We start from the raw sequence: 18766 nt of genomic DNA, 5'->3' as shown, positions 1-18766 counted from the left end.
TACGGCAGCCGTTCCTCGTTTAGCTAGCTGAGAGAGCCTCACTTTCCGTGATCTAAAAAACATTGACTCAGTTGCACTTACCGAAAAATTACTCATCCTCGGTTGCAAAGCTGTGATGTCTAGGCATAGTCTCGATGTGAAAATCGATTAGTTCGAGAAAATTACTATGTATCATAGACGATGGTTCAATTATTGGATATCGCGTCTTGTGAGTTTCTGAGATACAGACTAGTCTGTAGCCGCACCTTGTACGGCGCTCGATCGAATAAGTTCCATTCATTATTGGAAGAAAACATTTTCTTACATCTTTCTCTACTACTTTCCGTATCAGGAAATGATTGCTTTGCTAATTAGGTGAATGTCTCAATACTGTAGTTTAATTGCATAATATTTAGAGCACAGTGGATATTTTTTACACGTGGTATTGCTCGGAAATAACCGTGCTAATTCCATAACTCGCAAAAATAGTGAAATTTTATTAATAGCGACTATAATGATAATCAAGTATTATGATACGCATTGAACATACAAAGTAACAATCTATACAACCCGCTCAATTTTCATATGAAGTATCAAATGGTTTTACGGAACGATTTGTCTTATTCTCGTGTTCATCATCAACATTGGCATTAATTGTAGTAGAAGTGGATAATGCATAGTGGATATTGTATTGATGTATTTACACGAAAGAGAAATTTTGTTGCATAAGAAAACCAATTCTGAATATAATTACGATAGCATAGACATCGAGTAAGTTCTAGAGTCTTACAAAGTAAAATACACCAGTAATCAGTATTATGATTAATATAATCTATCATTTGCGTGACTGTAAAGGGAGATTGACCGAAATAATAGCAAATTTAGTAATAATAGTGACAACAACAACAACAATAATAATAATAATAATAATCACAAACTCTCTTACCGCATAAATAATAAAGAAATATTCTTGGGAATTCTCCGAGGTTTAGAAGTTACCATTTCGGCAAAATGACAAAGTTTCCTTATTAGTAGCATACTGCGTAATATGTATCCGATTATCTATATTGTCGAAGCTAATTTTTTCGTACGTAGGTATAAATTTATGTAACTATATACGGGGGCATAGAAAAGTATGAAAATTTCGTTGGTATCACGTACAAATGGTTTTTGTCTTTGTCAAAAGAAATGGTCACTTTGGGCGATTACAGTTAATTACACGAAGTATTAGCTGTCACAGAAAAAGCGCGTATGTGGCTTCGTGGTAATCTACATTGTCAGGTGGTGGGCCCAGGACAAAGCAACAAATGAAAAACCAGAGCTTGTAAATCCTATACCTATATTATTATTCATATCCAATTTCACCGTAAGCATTGGAGATGAGACCTGAATTATAATACCTCGTTCTCTTCTACTTCTTTCAATAGTTATTGCCCATCAAAGATGTGTAACCGTACCGACACATATGCTATATATTAATTACAATAAGTATAGTAATGATGATGACGGTGCTGATGATAATGATGACGATGACGACGATGACGATGATGATGATGATAATAATAGTAATAATATATAATAATGATAATAATAAAAATGCATGTATGCGCGGTATAAAATCGTCTCACCTCCCCCAATTCCTTGCATACAGCTTTGTGCGCGTATACTGCGGTATGAAATTCGAGGAAAGTATGCGGAAGTGTTGTACATACGACATTGTCCGTTGTTGGTAATGCTTTTGATATAGTTTCTTTCATACGTATAATCAGTCGCGGAGACGAACGACGCCGAGATACGCAAAGAATGCATTCTTGTATATTTGATAATAATATGGATAATATTAATGGTCGCGTACTACACGCATTAGAATTCCCATTTTGTCGCCGATTCGTAGTCCGTGTCACCAAGGCGAAATACCCCATTCTTACCAGCCGAAAGGTATCTGCCATCCGTCGACTTGATGCAAATGCGCGACGGTTCTCGCAACTCGAGATAAAACCCGTCAGACGGCACGTCAGCGTCCGACGTTACTCCCTCGCTGTCCGCGTGCCAGTATTTCCCATTTTGGCCTGCGAAAAAATGCACGTTTTAGCATCCGGCACAATTGCGTCATCCTTGAACGATAGTCGATGAAACAAGAACTTGGGATTTCAGGAAACCTTTGAATCGGACGATGCCGCGGTCGCACCGTTCGACGCGAATCGTCTCGTAGGAGGCCTTGTTGCACTCGAGTTTGGGACTGGCGTTACTCTTGAGGCCGACGAAGCCCTGCTCGCATCGCAGGACTAGAACGGGCCTGTTCATCAGGTAAAAGTAGAACTTGCTCGCCTCCGAGTCCCCGGCGGCGTCGGCATTGGCGTACAAGTGTCCGGACCGCTTCGTGGCGAGGAACTTTCCGTTGTTCGCTCGGAGGGCGACGGTGCCGTCGGCCTCCTGCCACACCAGGTCGAACAGGGCGTTCGACGACCGCTTGTGGTCCGAGGCCTGGATACCGCCGCCGGCTTCCAGGGTCCAGTAACGGTCCTGCATCGTTCTAAGGTACCATCTCTTCGTCGCTCGGTCGAACTCCAGCTGGAACGTCTCGTGGCCCGATATTTCGTCCTGATTTGCCGTCACGTCTACCCCTGTGGGAAGTCAAGTTCCACAGTGTAATAATATTGCATTAAATTAATATGTATTGCAATCTTCAAGCGGTATATTGTATATTATATATTTAACAATGAAATATAGGTGTCGTTATCAAACAATCGCAACTATCATTGACCTATAAGTATTTTCCAACTGAATTCATCGTCAGCTGTTGCGGGATGATCTAGGGTTGTAACTCTGTACCTTTTATTACACACATCGCAGACCCACCGGCAACGGAATTACCGAAATACTACGGTCGATGCAGATATTTACTCACGCTATCTCTGAATCCGATTCAAGGGACCTTTGGTCACGCGAATGCTTTGCGGATTCGAATACGAAAAATCGAATGAGACAGACTCGGTGTCAGAAGCAGAAGTATCTAAACATTTTGTGCAGAATCTAGCTGCAAACCTTGATTCTGTTTTGAATCGATGGAAATTGGGAGAGAACACGACAAATCGACACGATGACCAATCTTGCGAATTGGAACGGAAATGGAAACAGTTTGCGACGATTGAACAGCCCGAGGATCGAATAATCTCTGGAGAAGCTATTTGAAAAATTTATCCAAGCATGGAAGATCCAATAATAGTCCACCTCAAACCAAAGTGGCGAGGAGGGCGAGACGCGTAAAAATTGAATTTCATGCAGGTTTCCAGATTCTTATAGAGTAACTAATACCCAAGCGTAGCTCGTACATACGGTACTTCATTACAGTTTGCGTGACGCCGGTACGATATCCCGCATACCCATGTACAGATTACGCGGCCAAGAAGAAACCACAAGAGAAAGGAAACGGCACCGGAAGTGGAACCGGCCGTGATTTCCGGAACAGCCGGCACGCATCGCTGTTATAATCTCGCAAGACTAATTGCGTAATCTGCATTTCGTACAATTATGACACAAAAATCGGTGCCTTTTCCTCTTTTCCAAACTGGCAGTATTCGTTATTCAATTTTCACGACCAATTGTAATATTACATGTAAGTGCATTTGAAATTACTATAAAGGACTCCCCGGGACTGTATAGAATTGCTGTAATTGAAGCTGTAATATTGGTAAAAATTATTGGAGAAATAGAAATAGCAGGTTCTCAACGTGATGAATTAAAACTGCGTTGATCATTTCTGAAATAATCAATCGAAATTAGTGAAGAATAGTTGAAAGTGGTCAAGTTTGATTGAAGTTGCGGGTACGTGCAGAGCGAGAGGTGAGGAAAATCCTCACAGAATGAGAATAAGAATGAAAAGGTAAAGACATTCCATGTCCTGTCCTAGAACGGCGCGAGCTCACACACACATGTACACATTATTACATATTTCAACCGGTTTCAACCGAACCCGAGTACCGTCCGACGTGAAGAATTCAGACCTTGTCCAGCGAGCGTCCGTGCCGGCTACAACTTGCAGCGTACCTTCTTGTAGGTACAGAGTACTGCATCGTAATGCCTTGCCGTGTTTTTATGCCGAGCTATACGTATCCGTATATAGTATGTACATATACGCAAGATGTATAAGGTGTGAGGTAACGAGGAGACTAGAGACCGCCTATAACGAAGCTTTTCACTCTAAAACGGGATATCGGCTAAGGTTGTCGCGCGGTCGAGATCGTGCTCCAACGTCAATGGAACTCGACACCCTAAACAATTCATTCTTAGCCTCCGCTCACGCTGCGACCGGGAATGTTCGTTTTTGAAGAAAATAGCGTTTCTCATCGACTGTTTTAGTTCGCTTCCTTTTGTTGCGTTTCCAAATGTAATCGCATAATGGGCAACAGAAAGTTTTGAAAATGAATGCAGGGATATCTCGTACGCATCCTGAATAAGATCTTGAATTGATTTCAATGCCTTATCATGCGTGAAAGAAATTGAGCCATATTTTACGATATTGGGCATTGCGTATAGTATACAGATAAATGACGAGGAACGAGTGTGAAATACCATTTTTAGAATAATGTTTCGCAATTTGATTGGGAGACATTTTTTTGTGAAAAAGCCGTTGAAAATTTGAAAATTAACGTTGTATGTGGGTGTATTCACGATCGTCACGTTCTCTCGCACGTCATGTTACTATAAGTATTTTATATTATACTTAAAAAATCGTGGCGTAAACGACGTAAAACCAAATTCGCGGGATGCCGCGATGCCGATCATTTCACGAGCTCTGTAATGAATAACGAATCAATTATAACGGGACTTCTCAAGACCTAGGCATGACGAAGATTGCAAAGAAACGCGGAATTCGTTTTGATAGACACAGAGAAACACTCAAATCGTTGATTCAAATTCCCTTCGCTAGACTGTGGATTAATTGATTTCCTTCATACATAATGATGTATCAATAATATCATATAAAGACATTGTTAAATTATGACTGTTCTTCTTTCCGCGATTGTTCTTAATAATGGTAAATTAGATCACATTCAATGTTTCATCCAAAATATGCCTAATTAAATGCGCCTGATACTCGGCTGCGATAAAAGTTTTGAATCTGTGTTGGGCCAGCGCAGGATGAACGCGCAATTAATTAGTATCCTGGCGGCGTAGGGACGTGGGATGAACACCGCGGAGTCATGAATTTTTCATACATCAACTTCCGGCCTCTGTCCGCTCTGGGTTATAAATAAATACACGCTGTATCTCCACGTATCCATCCCTACACGTATATAACGTAAGTAACTATTGTGTACGAACTTCGGCGGGTTTGAAAATTATAGTCGATTGATTGATTGATTGATTGATTATTTTGCAGCAGATTAATGCAATGCGGAGAATTATTTACGCAAAGTGACAGTAATGTTGATAAAAGAATGCAGCCGCGACTCCGGTGATACACGGTCTGAACACTCGCGTACGAGAGACGTGAGCTTCGATATTATATGCAATAACGATTAGCTTCGATCGGAACACGGATGTAATCACGTGATTCAGCGAGGCAACGACGTTGCTCGGATATCACGCATCATTTCTTATCTCGATAAGGAGAACAAAATAAAAAAAAAAAATGTGAACATTGTGCAATCGTTCAACTCTCCGGGATTACACAAGTCGACCCGTAAGGATTTACTGCACCGCGAGATTCACGTATCAATTGTTGCGTCAAATTTATCACCAGCATATATAAGCTACTTGATAACGTAATTTATTGTTTGTTATTTTATTTTTTATCCCTACAAATCGCAAGTATGAGAAATCGCGATGCGAGGCGGAACGCGGGAGAAACAAATTTCTGTTTAAAACCTGTGCAATAAAAAATTGTAAAACTCTAATTGTTTCGCAGAAAAAGGTACACTACGTCAATTGGGTCTAGCGCATAATTCACCCCGTCTATGATCGGATTCGAAAATCACCGAATTTGGTACCCGTCCTTCGGCGGACTCTCTGTATGACGTCGCATTAGAAGGAGCTAGGCGGCAGATTACAGTTGGGCATACTCGTATACCTATTCACCCTTGTATATATCGGGTATATGTATAAGCCGTCTAGTACGCGCTAATCAACAATAGACCGAGGTATATTCATGCGGTCGTCTATTCCCTTCGTCTTATAGTTTCTCTGCGTGTGTATGCGCAGAAATAACGTATAACGACGCAACGATACTTTGCAGTTGCAACGAACCAGTGCAGTTCTTCGAAGACACCTCACACAACAACGAACCTATACGTATACGTATACGTATGTAGACATGTATTACGTATAGTTACGGCGTTTATCTGTACTTATGAAGATTATATGTATAATCAAGGAACGCGGTGGACAATAAATGGGGCACAATAAATGTGCACTGTGCGCACATTTCTCGGAACTCTACTTGACTGCACTCTGCAATAAGTTGTAATTTAAACGAGTTTCATGCTAGCGGCGCACGAATGAAACAGGATCAACTGTGAAAGAAACAATTTTCACGATCGCTTGCGGATCTGTGTCCCGATTTTTCTGTCTGGGCGAATTTGTCATATTGAAAGTCATTTCTTGCAAGTAGGATTTTTCTTCGCTATTGAAAACTTATGTAAAACTATACATTGAATCACTATCGTGGTAGTCATTATCATCGTCAGTCTCCATCTTCCTTTCGAGTTTCCTCGATTTCGCTTCAATTTTCATCATTTCAACTCGGATTAAATGTTCCTGGCCGTCTTGTTTCCATCAATGTTTTTCTTTTCTTCAGTACTTGGGAAGCCATTATACTACCAAGTCAAACAAGACAATTTGAACTCCATCGTGGAACAAACAGGATGGACAATGGGGCGGAAATATAAATGTAGCCTGTCGGTTACTTGTGGGTTTCGGCCGACATACTGTATCGTTCAACGATAAGAGATAGCCGCCGGAAGGGAGACATCACGGAAGATGAAAATGACTAGTGTTTTTTCTACCAGAGGACTTTATTCTAATCCTCGTTCGTTTACTTTTTTTTTCACCTGTCTGTTTTCACCCGAAGGTATGTTGAAAATTGTTTCTCTCATTACAACATATTCATTGGTAACCATTGTTGAATTTATAAAAGCGAGCGAAAAAGTAAACGAAAGAAAAAAGACCCTCACGTGTATAGTATAAGAAAGACCTCGATTCAAAGCGAATGATACATTGTCAATTTTCGAAGCGTACAAATATTTCCGATATAAACGAGATGAATAAATAGCCAGATTTTGGAAAAACTCACCCTGCTTAACGGATACGTAGCGGTGATTTAACGCAGCGACGAAAGAAGCCTGCGGCAGCGAATCCTCAAGCGAGAAGAGTTCGTCGCGCGTAACGGTGTTGGATCTGGACTTGAGTACCGCCTTGCTGCCGATCGGGGCCAAGTAGGCGCCGCTCACGTCTCTACAATGGCATAAAGAGAAAAATGAAATTCACAAGCTTAAAATAATTCATCTACAATAACGGGTTGCTTCGATCTTTTATCCACCTGAGGGCGAGCATCCCCGCGTGGAATTCAGCGGCATACAAACAGTCGCGAGTGCAGTAGTCGAGCAGCTTTCCGTCGCGAGCCAAGTACTTGTTGTTGCAGGTATGAAGAGCGTAGTGTCCACCGATACCGGCCTCGCTTCGGGTCGAGTTTCCATCCGTCGTACCTGCGTCAGGCATTGCGGACGGTCTGAATTCCAGGGTGAATAAGGTATCCTCGCCCCACGGCACCGGGGCATCGACGTGGATCTCGTCCTGAGCCGCGCTCAGGTGAGCGAAACGCTTACGGCCCGCTGATCTCAAGTTCACCTGCGGCGCAGCGATCGTGATTATTCATGCGCAACGAGGATAAATGTCCGGTACGGGTGTGATATGGGCGTAGAGCATTTCGTCGAGAGGTTGTGTATGTCGTCGGGTGAAATTCGGCCGGAACGCCGTAGCTACAAGTTCTTTACCTGAGGTCGCGCGGCAAGGTGAACGAGCCAGTATTCGGCGTTGCCGGGAACCTTGGCCGTGCATTTCAGCTCATCCTGACTCGAACCGAGGAAGTAGCCCCTCTGAATGTTCCTCAGAGCCCATCTGCCGCTTCCTGGACCGAGGAAAATTCATCGAATCAACCATGTGCAGGATCGGGAACTTGGACGCGAGCGTCCGCTTCTCGCGTATTGTTTAGAATACTGTGTAATATGCTTGGACGGCGAGCCAAGCCGGAATATAGTGTAGTGAAGCGTCCGTTCGCTTTCACACCGCGATTTCCAATAAATCAGAACTGTTACACGAGACTGACAACGAACGCACCGTATATACAAAATCAATTGCGATTACTTTTTTTTTGCTGATTTGCAAACGTGCGATAATACATACAGTTGTAAATACGAGTCACACTGCCGTTATACGCAGGGGATTGCTCGTCGACTTTGCCGACGAATTTCGAGATGCACGGCTCGTTAGTTTTATTCTCAGCGCTAAACGGCTATAGCCGCAGCGCGGGTATACAACGTTTTCACGCTGGTGCAGAATATTTGCCAGGTGTTTCTCTCTTTTCACACCTACCAGCAGGAGAATACTGTAGACGGACGGGCCACGGCCAATACTTGACTTGAGCATGATGCCTGTAATTCAACAATAGACTCAACATACTTTTTCATATACGTAATTTTTTTTTTTCTCAATTCACCGACGACCGTTCGGTATCTTAACCGACCGCGATACCGATTCGTATGCGACAATCGCGACGCTATAAACGTCCCTTGTATACGGTCGTATAAGGATAAAACGACCCAGCAGCAATCGATATTGATGCGCGTCATCTGAAACTAATCTGTAGAATGCACACAGAACGGAGTCAAATAAAATTGCAGTTGCGGCGTACCGTCAGACGCGACCTGGATTTGAAAGGCACATCCAGGATCGGCGGTGTCCTCGGCCTCGCAAGTGACGTTGCCGAACTGATCGACGGCCAAGTAACGGTCGAGATGAGACCGCAGGAATACTTGTTGCTCGCTTCCCTCCAACGTCCACAGCTGCTTCTTCTTCAAACTTGCACCGTTCGCGTTTATCTTAAAACCGAACGTCTCCGCCGTCAGGTACTTGAACTGTCCGTTTATCAAACCCACCTGGAGTCAAGTTTCAGGAACAATTTATACATACATTTTGGTACGGCAGATAATACGGAAAGGCGAGAAAATTAATTCAGGAAGAAACGAATCCAGGTACATAAAATAGCTATTCTCCGAAGCCGTTTTTTAAAATCTTTCGGATTTTTTCCTGATTTTTCGCCACAAGTTTCAACGAGAAGGTAGAAAAAAATATGAAGAACGAAGACTGGAAACTAACCGTCCAGCCAGTCCGGTCGACACCGTTATCGGAGCTCCCGTTTTCCGAGCCGTTCGTTTGCATGGTGCAGAGAAGTTTAACGGATCGTCGCAGTCGAGGTTTCCGTTTCCCTGATCCGACGGAGGCTCCAAGTTGATACGGAGATATCTCAGTTAGGTATCGCCGATTGCTCTCCGATTTCGTCGGTTGTCGTCGGAGGGTGTAGTCGCGCTGGTTACTGCCGGCTCTCCGTTTTGGTGAATTTGGCAGCGTATACTCGCTCGCACTTGTATGTTCCGAGTAAATGTCTGCGAACAGGGATGCGAGAAACATTGTATCGGTACGGATGTTAATCGATCGTACAGTTTTTCATAGGCTTAAATATATTTTTCAATCACGGTACCGAAATTTCGAAAGTTGCAAATCTCAATCCAAGAATGCATTCGTGGTCAGACTTATGAATAGGATGCTGCAAGAATCTCTGTATAGTAACGCGGAGTGAACAATTTTATGCCAGCAATGTTCGATATTGGAAAATTATTCCAATTTTCACGAAAACTTGCGATTCGAGGTATAATTATAGAAATTTATTGTCAATATATTTATAGGTAGATACTGCAACAGAGGTTGAAGAATTTTGCGCAATTCGGGGTTGCGAGGTGGGTGTGGTGCGGTTCGAACATTTTCCCGGGTTATTGATTTCAAGGACAAGGCCGGGATTGCCGGCTGGCGGGCGAGCCGGCTGCGTCGGACAGCGACGAAGTGGTTCTTCGTACAAAATGTCCCCCCGCATATTCGTAGTACAACTGGGTATACAGGGTGGTCGGTTTCAACAAGCCCAGGTGAATATGTCAAGAACGAAAGTCGCGTGTCGACGGCGAAAACAATTACCACCAACGGTTCATCCAGCATTACTCTGGAGAAAATTACAAAAGTAGAGAAATAATTTCAAGTTTTTGCTATTACGTCTTTGAATTTGCTTTCGATCACGCTATCAGCGGCATATGTCCAAAGTGCGTGTTCCTTGCCTGAAACCAGAGTTTATACTCGCGAGATCCTGGAGGAGGTCCAATCGACAAATTTAATAGTCAACGTATATCGGCATTATCTTTTTTAGTTTTTGAAATACTCGACGGTGATAATGCAGGTACGTACATGCGTACACGAACGAGTGTTCTCATTGTCAGTATTAAGCGGCGAGCAGCTCCGTAAAACGAACCAAATTAAAATTCATTCGATATACGTAGGATTTCTGCATTCAAATGTGCGCGTGCGTGAATATCGTAAATTTTTTTTAGCCTATGACAGGAAATACCAAGACGTTGTAATTCTAATCCGCTTGACCGTTGAAGCCTAGTCATAAATCGCTTGGAATACCGCTACATGAGGTGATCGCGCATCGGTATCAAACTTACGATACGTATTATACACGGAAAAGAAGCATCTATAAGTTCTACGTAATCACGTTTCCCATCGTGCACCATACTCTCCCTGGTTTTATTTCGTTCTTTTTTTGTCTTCAAATTTCCATGTACCTTTAGATTTCCCATATCTCATCGTGATACGTTTACACGGGTGGAAGCTGAAATGACGTTGCGGAATTCCCATATCGACGCGGGTCAAGGGCGGACGAACGGGCGGAAGGAAGCAGCGTCGACGAAGGACGAGTTCCGGGCCAAAGGCAGGGACAGATATAAGCTGAATTCGCACAGTTCGTGACTCGTTTATTGATCCCCCGCGGACGTGGATTCTCGCGGTGGGAAAAGCGGAAGAGTGAGAACGTCGCCAATAATCATGCAACGCAAGAGATAGTTTCACGGGCGTGCAAAAACTTGCAGCAGAAAACCCGGGGACTCGATTGTCCGATGCTCTGCACGACGCTCCAGCGTTTATCGTTCTCATTCGTGTACGCTTGTTTTTGTTCAATAAGATATGTCTCACAGAGAAAGCAAAATACGATCTCGAGGCATGGAAGTATTCCGCCCCTATGTGTATAAGCGTTATATCTTCATCATCTCAACGTATTCACCATATTCGATAAGATGACGCTACGGCAGGATCTAGCGATCGAGCACTGCGTTTGGTCTTCCTCGGATTCGGTGTAGGCCATATTTAGAAACGGTAGATGCGAGCCTCGCTAAATATAGAAAATGTGAGCCAGTAACATCGTGTGCATGTAGCATAAAGTATACGTGAAAATGTGTGTACGTTCGATGCTAGTAGCGCGTGTACGAGTTGCGACCCAACACGGACGGCCTTTGAAGGCGCACGCGCCACACATTTACAGTGCGGTGGTAGTGGTGGCGGTGCTGCTGCAGCGCTTTGGCCAGGCCGAGGTCAAGGTTTTCGATTTTATACCGAAAAAGATCCGACTTCTATTCCGTTCCTTTCTTCTCTTTGTCTTGTGAGATTGCGGCGGAAGTTCATTGCTCGTGAGAACCGAAACTCGAAACCGGGTACGATAGGTATACTCACCGTGACGATTACACCGGGTACAGTGTGTTAAACTGCCTCACAAGTACAATAAGTAGATATAAAGAACTTTGAAACGTTGCAGTCTGAAGTACCCTCGCCTTCCGCTGACCGTCGATCAGGCTTACAATTAGCCGAATGTCGATCGACACGGTATATTGTTGTACGTATAATTTGTATCTAAGTGATCGCGAAAAAACAAAAATATATCACCATACCGGAGTGATTGTAGACTAGGGCGCGGGCGTAGTGGAAGAATTTCATCTTCTTCGTCATCTTCTTGCCGGCTTTTACGCGCGGATTACGAGAAGCGTCACTCGGAAAACCCACGCGAAAGAACTTTTTTATGGGATTGCGTCTTCAGGTTCTTACAGTTAGACGATCGTTAAATTTCAATTCTAATTCAGACACTCAGGGTTGTATACGAAGTCTTAATCACCGTATAACAGAGTCGTACAAGCATAGATTACCCAAAAGTTGCATTTAGTATTACGATACCTATAATCGTCGAAGATCGTTCAAATATAATGCAGGTCGTCCGGAACGTCGAAGACGTGGTCGTGTGAAAGAATTCTTTCGAGCGGATTTTCAGAATTTCGAACTACAACTATTCAGCCTGACAAATGGGTCTGGAAATGAGATTTTTTTCTCGCTCCGCCCTGTTACAGGGAATTTGGGAATTTGGGATTCGCGGCTGTGCAATTTCCCAGAGTGTAATATAAAAAATACCCACGAAAGCGGAGCAAAGAGGCGTGTCTGATATAAATGAGAGCCGAGAGCACCGTAATCACTAATCGCTATTGCAGGAGTCAAGTAGGTACGAGTTTCGCAGCAGCCGCGCAGGAGGACCGCCGCCTGTCGAGTTCCCACATGCCTAATCGGATCACGATCGACACGTAAGACGTTTGAAAATGAAACATATCGGCGCAAACGATATACAACATCGACCCAAGTCGTGATAATAATGAAAGAGCGAACAGAGTTTCTACAGCGTACTTCGTCGGCTCTGCTCGACGCTCGTTTTCGGATCTCCAGCCGTTTCGTTCCATTTTCACACCCTCTACATTACTACCCGGTGTGCTGTAGGTTCCCGGCGCGGCTCGGGGTTGGTCCCCCGCCGCCCCGGAATGTGACGTTACGTTCGACGCGCCACTCCGAAACAGGCAGACGAACGAGGGGAGAGTGACTCACCCGCCCCGCGTTGAAAACTACGCGAGTCAGCGTCGTCGGCCGTCGCCCATCTCGGCAGCCGTCCGTGCGGACCAAAGGGTGGATTCTTGGCATAAAAACACTCCCCGGGCCCAGAGGAGACGAGAGGAGAGCGCCAAGTACGCGTGCCGAACGATCTCCGATTGTGAGTTAACCGTAACCCCGCCGGCACCCGTTGAATAGGGACAAAAAGATCGAAACAAAGGCTCAACTAGCGACACGAAAATGAGGTGTAAAATCTGTCACCTCCTAAATTTATTTTCTTCCGTATCATTTCTTACAACAGCTATTCCACTCTCTGGGAGGGGTTGCAGAGCGTGACACATTGCAGTACAATGCAAATTTCTCCCCCGCCGCTGTTCGTAAGAGCAGGCAGAGCAGGCGTTCACTAATTTGCATCTACTGTTTGCAAAATTTTACAACTGATTCACGCTAATATCAGCCTCGATCTCGCGCAGGAATACCATCCCGAGAAACGTTGAGTTCCGAGTGGGATGAAGTGAGGTATTAAATTTTCACGCGTATCACGCCCTTGACTCTCCACTCTACGTTTGCTGTCATTTCCCACAGATTTCCGCTATCGGTATAGTCGCCTATAATTAATAATTCACGCAACGACCGCACGATAATTGTTTACTCCGGTGTACGTAGACACACCGAGAGTCAACGTACCGTGCCGGCAACCGGTTCCACCACGGGGGCCGAGCAAACAATCAATTTACAATAACGCAATCGTTACGACGTTTACGTTCAAGTAATTACAATTATAACCCGTGAAACACGCGCAGCACCATCATTGAAGACGCACGAAGTGCCGCTTACCGCAGTCACGTGATCAATGTGCAAAATTTATACGATACATTGTTAAATGGTATGATTATTTATTATTATTGAAACAATTTCCGTCCTTCGCAAAGCTTACGGCGCCAGTTAGGTGTCAATGGGATTCGGTTATCGAATGACGAGTGGCTTACTCACCTGCCGATCACGATTCAGCCAGCGCCTCCGTGATGTCGCCAAAATTCACGTCCCTGTGTACGTATGTGATCGACAACCGTCCGTGACCGAAGCAAGTACGGTACCAATGCCTAAGGACCTCGCTACGCGACGCTCGACTCGCGACTGAGCCTCTGTCTGACGCTGCCGGAGAAGGGTGGCAACACATGGTGGTTCCACCGTGTGGCAATATCATGGCAACGAGAGTCTACCCGTGATCCTTTGCGCCGCGATTCCTGGCCAATCAGCGGACTCCCTCGCCACCTCTCGACGACGTCCGAATTTTTGGACGCCGCGTCGATCTACGATAAGACTGATCGCTTTTTTACACTTGAGAAATACTTATGAAATAACTTTTCGATGCCAATTTGTGAGAAAACCCGTAAACCGAGGCGCACATTTATTTTCACATGCATTAAAGAAATACAGAGAACACTGTGTGGCGCGATCGTACCTCATAGTTCCCACCATACCATGGTGGAAGGATTGCATTATAATACATCCACAATGACCATGACCGTTCAAACGTCACAGGTATAATACGTTGTGATGATTGAACGCAGGACCGTGATTTAATTGATTTACTCGGAAAATTTCACTCGAGTATAACAGTAATATGCCGCACGGTCTATGATCGAGAGGATAGGATTAGGTATATTCTGTTAAGAAATCATACGTGTGTCGTTAATACCAATTAAACAACAAATGCGCGGCCTTAGCACGAATTAATTTAATCTGCAACAGGCGATGGCCTTTCGAGCGCATCTAATTGGACTCTACTGTATAATTTTTAGGAATCATGGTCTGTAAATTTTCAGGTCGCTCGCAAATCTTTTACAGCTAATTCTCAGCATTAATAGTCACTGCGCTGATTCTGGAGTCGATGAATATTCACAATTAAAGGCGATTCATTTATAATACACGACACCGGCCGTGTATGAAAAAGTGAAGGAATACACGGACCATACATGTACACACTGTGTATTCAATACGTGGTATAATGGTTAATTCTCAATCGTATAATATCTATAAGCTGGGGCTAGAACTTTATCGCATATACCTATGTTATGAAAACAGGATGACGTTGTAGATGTTAACTTCGCGTCCTTTCCAAACGGCCCGTCTTTTTTTACACCCGAAGCCAGCCAGGGGGTCGTCGGATGCTGTTGGTTTATTAAGATCGGTTCAGAATTTGATTCGTACTCGTTGTAATGTGACGCATTGAAAGGTTTTCGAACATGTCCTCAGCACTGCACAATTTTAGAAACGAAGAAGGAATACGTTTGAATTGAAAGTTTCGATCCGGTCGGATATACGTACCTCGCGTGTAATCCCGAAAAAGAGTTCTAATCTAAGTGATTATCTGCCATCGCTTCGTGCCCCGTAGTGTTGGATATTCTCAACTCGGGTCCGTTGAAAATTTCGATCCCTCAAATAATTGTAATGAGCGACTCGCGATGTTCTTCTGAAAACCAATGGAATAACCTGTAAGAATTCCGATGAATCGCAATAACTGACGCGCGTTTCGTATAGTTATAAGTCGCTTGCGGGAACAAACAAGTTTTCCCTCGTAACTGTAGGAGGACATTCGTGGCTTTTCCACGGTTTCCTTTGCAGGGAACGAGATGTTCTCCACACAGGTGAGGTTCGTACAGCGATGGACGGCCCACTCGTTCGCTGGTGTGACCGAGGTCTAGGAGCCAGCGTCCCTGATTGTCAAAACGGAAAACGATCTTACACGATACCCTGACGCTTGGTGGGCAACTTTATGCGGAAATGGGTCCTTGGAATTCGGAACTTGTGCGGCAGTAACAGATCTTAAACACCTGGAAAACTTGCTTCTGTCATCGCTGATCGTCCGCGATTCGCTTCCGGTCCAATCGGCATCGTTGCATCCGCTGCTGTTGGTTATACCTACAGAAATAATTCCAAACTAGTCGATCACCATCGCAACTCGCCATGTCCTTGCGAATCAGGGAGGAAGAAAAGAACGTGAGTATTCTATGGACTTGAGCCTGTGCGTTGCGTCGATGATTCGGTCGTATTTTATTACGGTGTGGCCGCAATTGTACAATTTCGTCATGGTAGTGCGTGATCGAATCTTATTGTTTGCCGCCAACCTGCCGGCACACAAATTACGGAACCGAATTTTCAGATACCCGCTATTCTCACCGTAATCGCCAGAAATACGCCAAGTCTTACCCTCGGGTACAAAATTCGAACCGCGAGTTCGGCTGCGGGATCGAATTCCCGAAATCGCGCTAGGAACAATCTGTCGCCGATTTAAGCCGCCACCTGAGTGCGGTTCGAAGTTCGCATCGACTGTTGTACTGACGATTTATGCAGCTGCGTGTGATAGCGGAACCTACCGTAGGTTCGGACCGTTTTCAGGAGCTTGAATACCGCGTAATAACGAAAAGTGACTGCAGTTTTATAAGTTTTTCATCGGCTAGATTATCATACATCGAAGAAAGTTCCACCGGGCCTTCACACAGCTTTTAACCAGTATTGCACTCCTCGATCGCGGGTTCCGTTTCCGGTGCTGGTGTCGAACGCGCCGAGCAGCTCTGCCGAATGGCATCATCTTCCGGATCCCCTGTGACCAGCGGTCGACGCCCAGGTCGCCCGGTTTTAAACTATCAAGTTATGCGGAGATTTTCTGCTGTCTTTGGTCCGGCCAAGATTCACCTTAAAGACTCTTCTCCCTCATCCGGAAGCTCAGGACCGAGTTAGTCGTAGGCTAGACGCGTTGTGATTCCTCGCCGACGATGCAGTCGCCCTCGACAATCTTCTATAAGTTGGTTATATTCCCAGTTCATCCCAGGTGCGGTGCAGCAGTTATGCTTGGTGCGTTTAAACTGAGAGTGCTCGAACGACAGGGGTTAGTCCAAATTTTCGACGTCTCCGTGAGATTATTACACATTTCGGGTACAGCCGAGCGATTTTATTCGCTCCATGTTTCGATCATTCTATCGTGGGACATAACGAGAATCCCCTCCGCGATTGTTCTCGATCTTTGTCTCTTCGCACCTAGTTCCTTGGTTCTCCGTTCCATATTCATGCGTAGCGATTCAGGAATTAATTGAGTGGACGAAAAAAGCCCCATGCGGGGATATCTACGAAAATATGTGTGTATTTCCGATTAGAAAGAGCGAAGAAAAGATCGAATAATCGAGGGAAAAAGCTCACAATCGTATGGATATTTCGATCAAATCTGAACAGGCTTCAAGATGTACAAAGTTGTCGGCATATGTATATCTTATGCAAACGGACAATATCTTATCATGACAATGATGATATTACGACTATAAATTATAAGATTCTGTATCGAGAACAAAGTCGAAGACATTAATCAGCCGAACATGAACCGATAGTGTGTTACACTGTGCATAGTTTGAAACCTTAATGCGCAAAGACGTAGTTTCTTCCGTGCGGTAATTAACCAATTGCAATTTCAAGGAAACCCACGGCGCAGAACTGGGGCCCTGTGGGTGTGCGTTTTATAAGTAGTTTTCGAGAACAGGCTAACTGGACCTGCCCCGACGGCTACATGTAACTTATTTGCAAAGGACTTGTGCAAATAAGGACGCCACAACCCAGATTTCAAGCTTTGAATTTTACATATTATCGCGTTAAACGATGCAATGAAATAAATATTCCGTTTCCAGGTAGGTTCGAAGTGAGTAAAGCGGCTCTACAATCGGGTACCATTACCCATATGAGTGCAATACTGCGAGAAACATAAAAATCATACATCTCCGTTAGGAGTTTTGCCAGAGGCAAGTAGAAAACGGGACTCCTAGTTGGGAATTGGAAGAGTCGAGTTCGCTGACCGAAGTCGGTACAGCCAGAGTAATGGCTTGCTGTCCGGCAGGTAAGTATGTATGTATGCATGTATGTATGTATGTATGTATGTATGTACATACCTACATGCATTGTATGTATCCGCATACACACAAGCTGGTGCACCTTGATGCTTCTTTGTAGCGTGTGAATTGACCGTGACGATTCTTGAAAAGCACCGACGGCACATACGACAAGCATCTAATGAAATTTTACGCAGCGATTGAAATCGAACTGACGATGAATCGGCTTATGAAACTATTCTTCCCGTGTCCCTACAAATTCGTTTATCCCCTCAATTATTGTCACTAGCCGGTTATTGGAGGTTCGAAATCTGTCGAAGAAATTTATACGTCATAATATTGTTGCACAGTGCAAGAATTTCATAATTATTTATACATGATAAATGAATCGTATACTGTAAACACTTAATATATACAGAGTGTGTTGTTGCAGATTGTCCTTATCTCTGAGTAATTTGGACTGTCACCGCATCAAGTTTCATTGAATGTTATTATATCTTTTTTGTAGTGGATCAGATAGGACAGGGAAGATAGTTTGACAGGTCGTGTGGTCCATGTATAATCGTTATACAAAGTGATCGGTTTTTATCGTCTCAGGCGAATGTTTGAAAAATAAAAAGTGGTATGAGAAAACTTTCATAAGAAACTTACGAGGTATTTAAAGAGGAAACATAAGGCTGATATGGCTTGGCTTATGGGTTTCATCATTTTCCAAATTTCGCGCGCAACATCTGATTTCAGTTAGGGAACACCCGTTTTGAGTACGAGCAGCTGATAGTGATATCAGCAAAAAAATTTCTTCAAATCTCGGAAGCGACAAAATCCACAAGCCAACCCACATCGGCATTATCTTTGATTTTCGAAGCTCTTTGAATTTCGTAAAAAAAAAA

General features: G+C 44.0%; 1 protein-coding gene and 1 long non-coding RNA gene across 2 annotated transcripts; both read right to left on the bottom strand.

Moving 5' to 3' along the window:
* Window positions 1-452: 452 nt before the first annotated feature.
* Window positions 453-14158, bottom strand: LOC124181042 (protein singed). The gene is made up of 8 exons (XM_046567183.1): window positions 13993-14158; window positions 9355-9641; window positions 8891-9134; window positions 7974-8107; window positions 7520-7827; window positions 7274-7434; window positions 2139-2603; window positions 453-2048 (listed from the first exon to the last, which is right to left on the bottom strand). Exons 2-8 carry the CDS (start codon window positions 9415-9417, stop codon window positions 1843-1845), a joined length of 1581 nt encoding a protein of 526 aa, XP_046423139.1. The 5' UTR covers window positions 9418-9641; window positions 13993-14158; the 3' UTR covers window positions 453-1842.
* A 341-nt stretch (window positions 14159-14499) lies between these two features.
* Window positions 14500-18735, bottom strand: LOC124181059. The gene is made up of 3 exons (XR_006870373.1): window positions 17937-18735; window positions 15331-17126; window positions 14500-15260 (listed from the first exon to the last, which is right to left on the bottom strand). It is a non-coding gene; the product is annotated as an uncharacterized LOC124181059 (long non-coding RNA).
* Between the last annotated feature and the right edge of the window lie 31 nt (window positions 18736-18766).

This window comes from Neodiprion fabricii, chromosome 4, assembly GCF_021155785.1.
Source record: "Neodiprion fabricii isolate iyNeoFabr1 chromosome 4, iyNeoFabr1.1, whole genome shotgun sequence".
Lineage (NCBI taxonomy): Eukaryota > Metazoa > Arthropoda > Insecta > Hymenoptera > Diprionidae > Neodiprion > Neodiprion fabricii.
Note: the sequence above shows the minus strand (reverse complement) of the source record. Positions and strands in the feature narration are given on the sequence as shown.

What these genes read in the sequence shown, in the direction of transcription:
- LOC124181042 (XM_046567183.1), bottom strand. Translation starts at nt 9,417, where the DNA reads ATGCAAACGAACGGCTCGGAAAACGGGAGCTCCGATAACGGTGTCGAC. An exon ending in ACCTTGCCGCGCGACCTCAG is followed by an intron (nt 7,828 to 7,973) that starts GTAAAGAACTTG and finishes GCTGCGCCGCAG; the next exon opens with GTGAACTTGAGATCAGCGGG. An exon ending in GCGGGGATGCTCGCCCTCAG is followed by an intron (nt 7,435 to 7,519) that starts GTGGATAAAAGA and finishes ATGCCATTGTAG; the next exon opens with AGACGTGAGCGGCGCCTACT.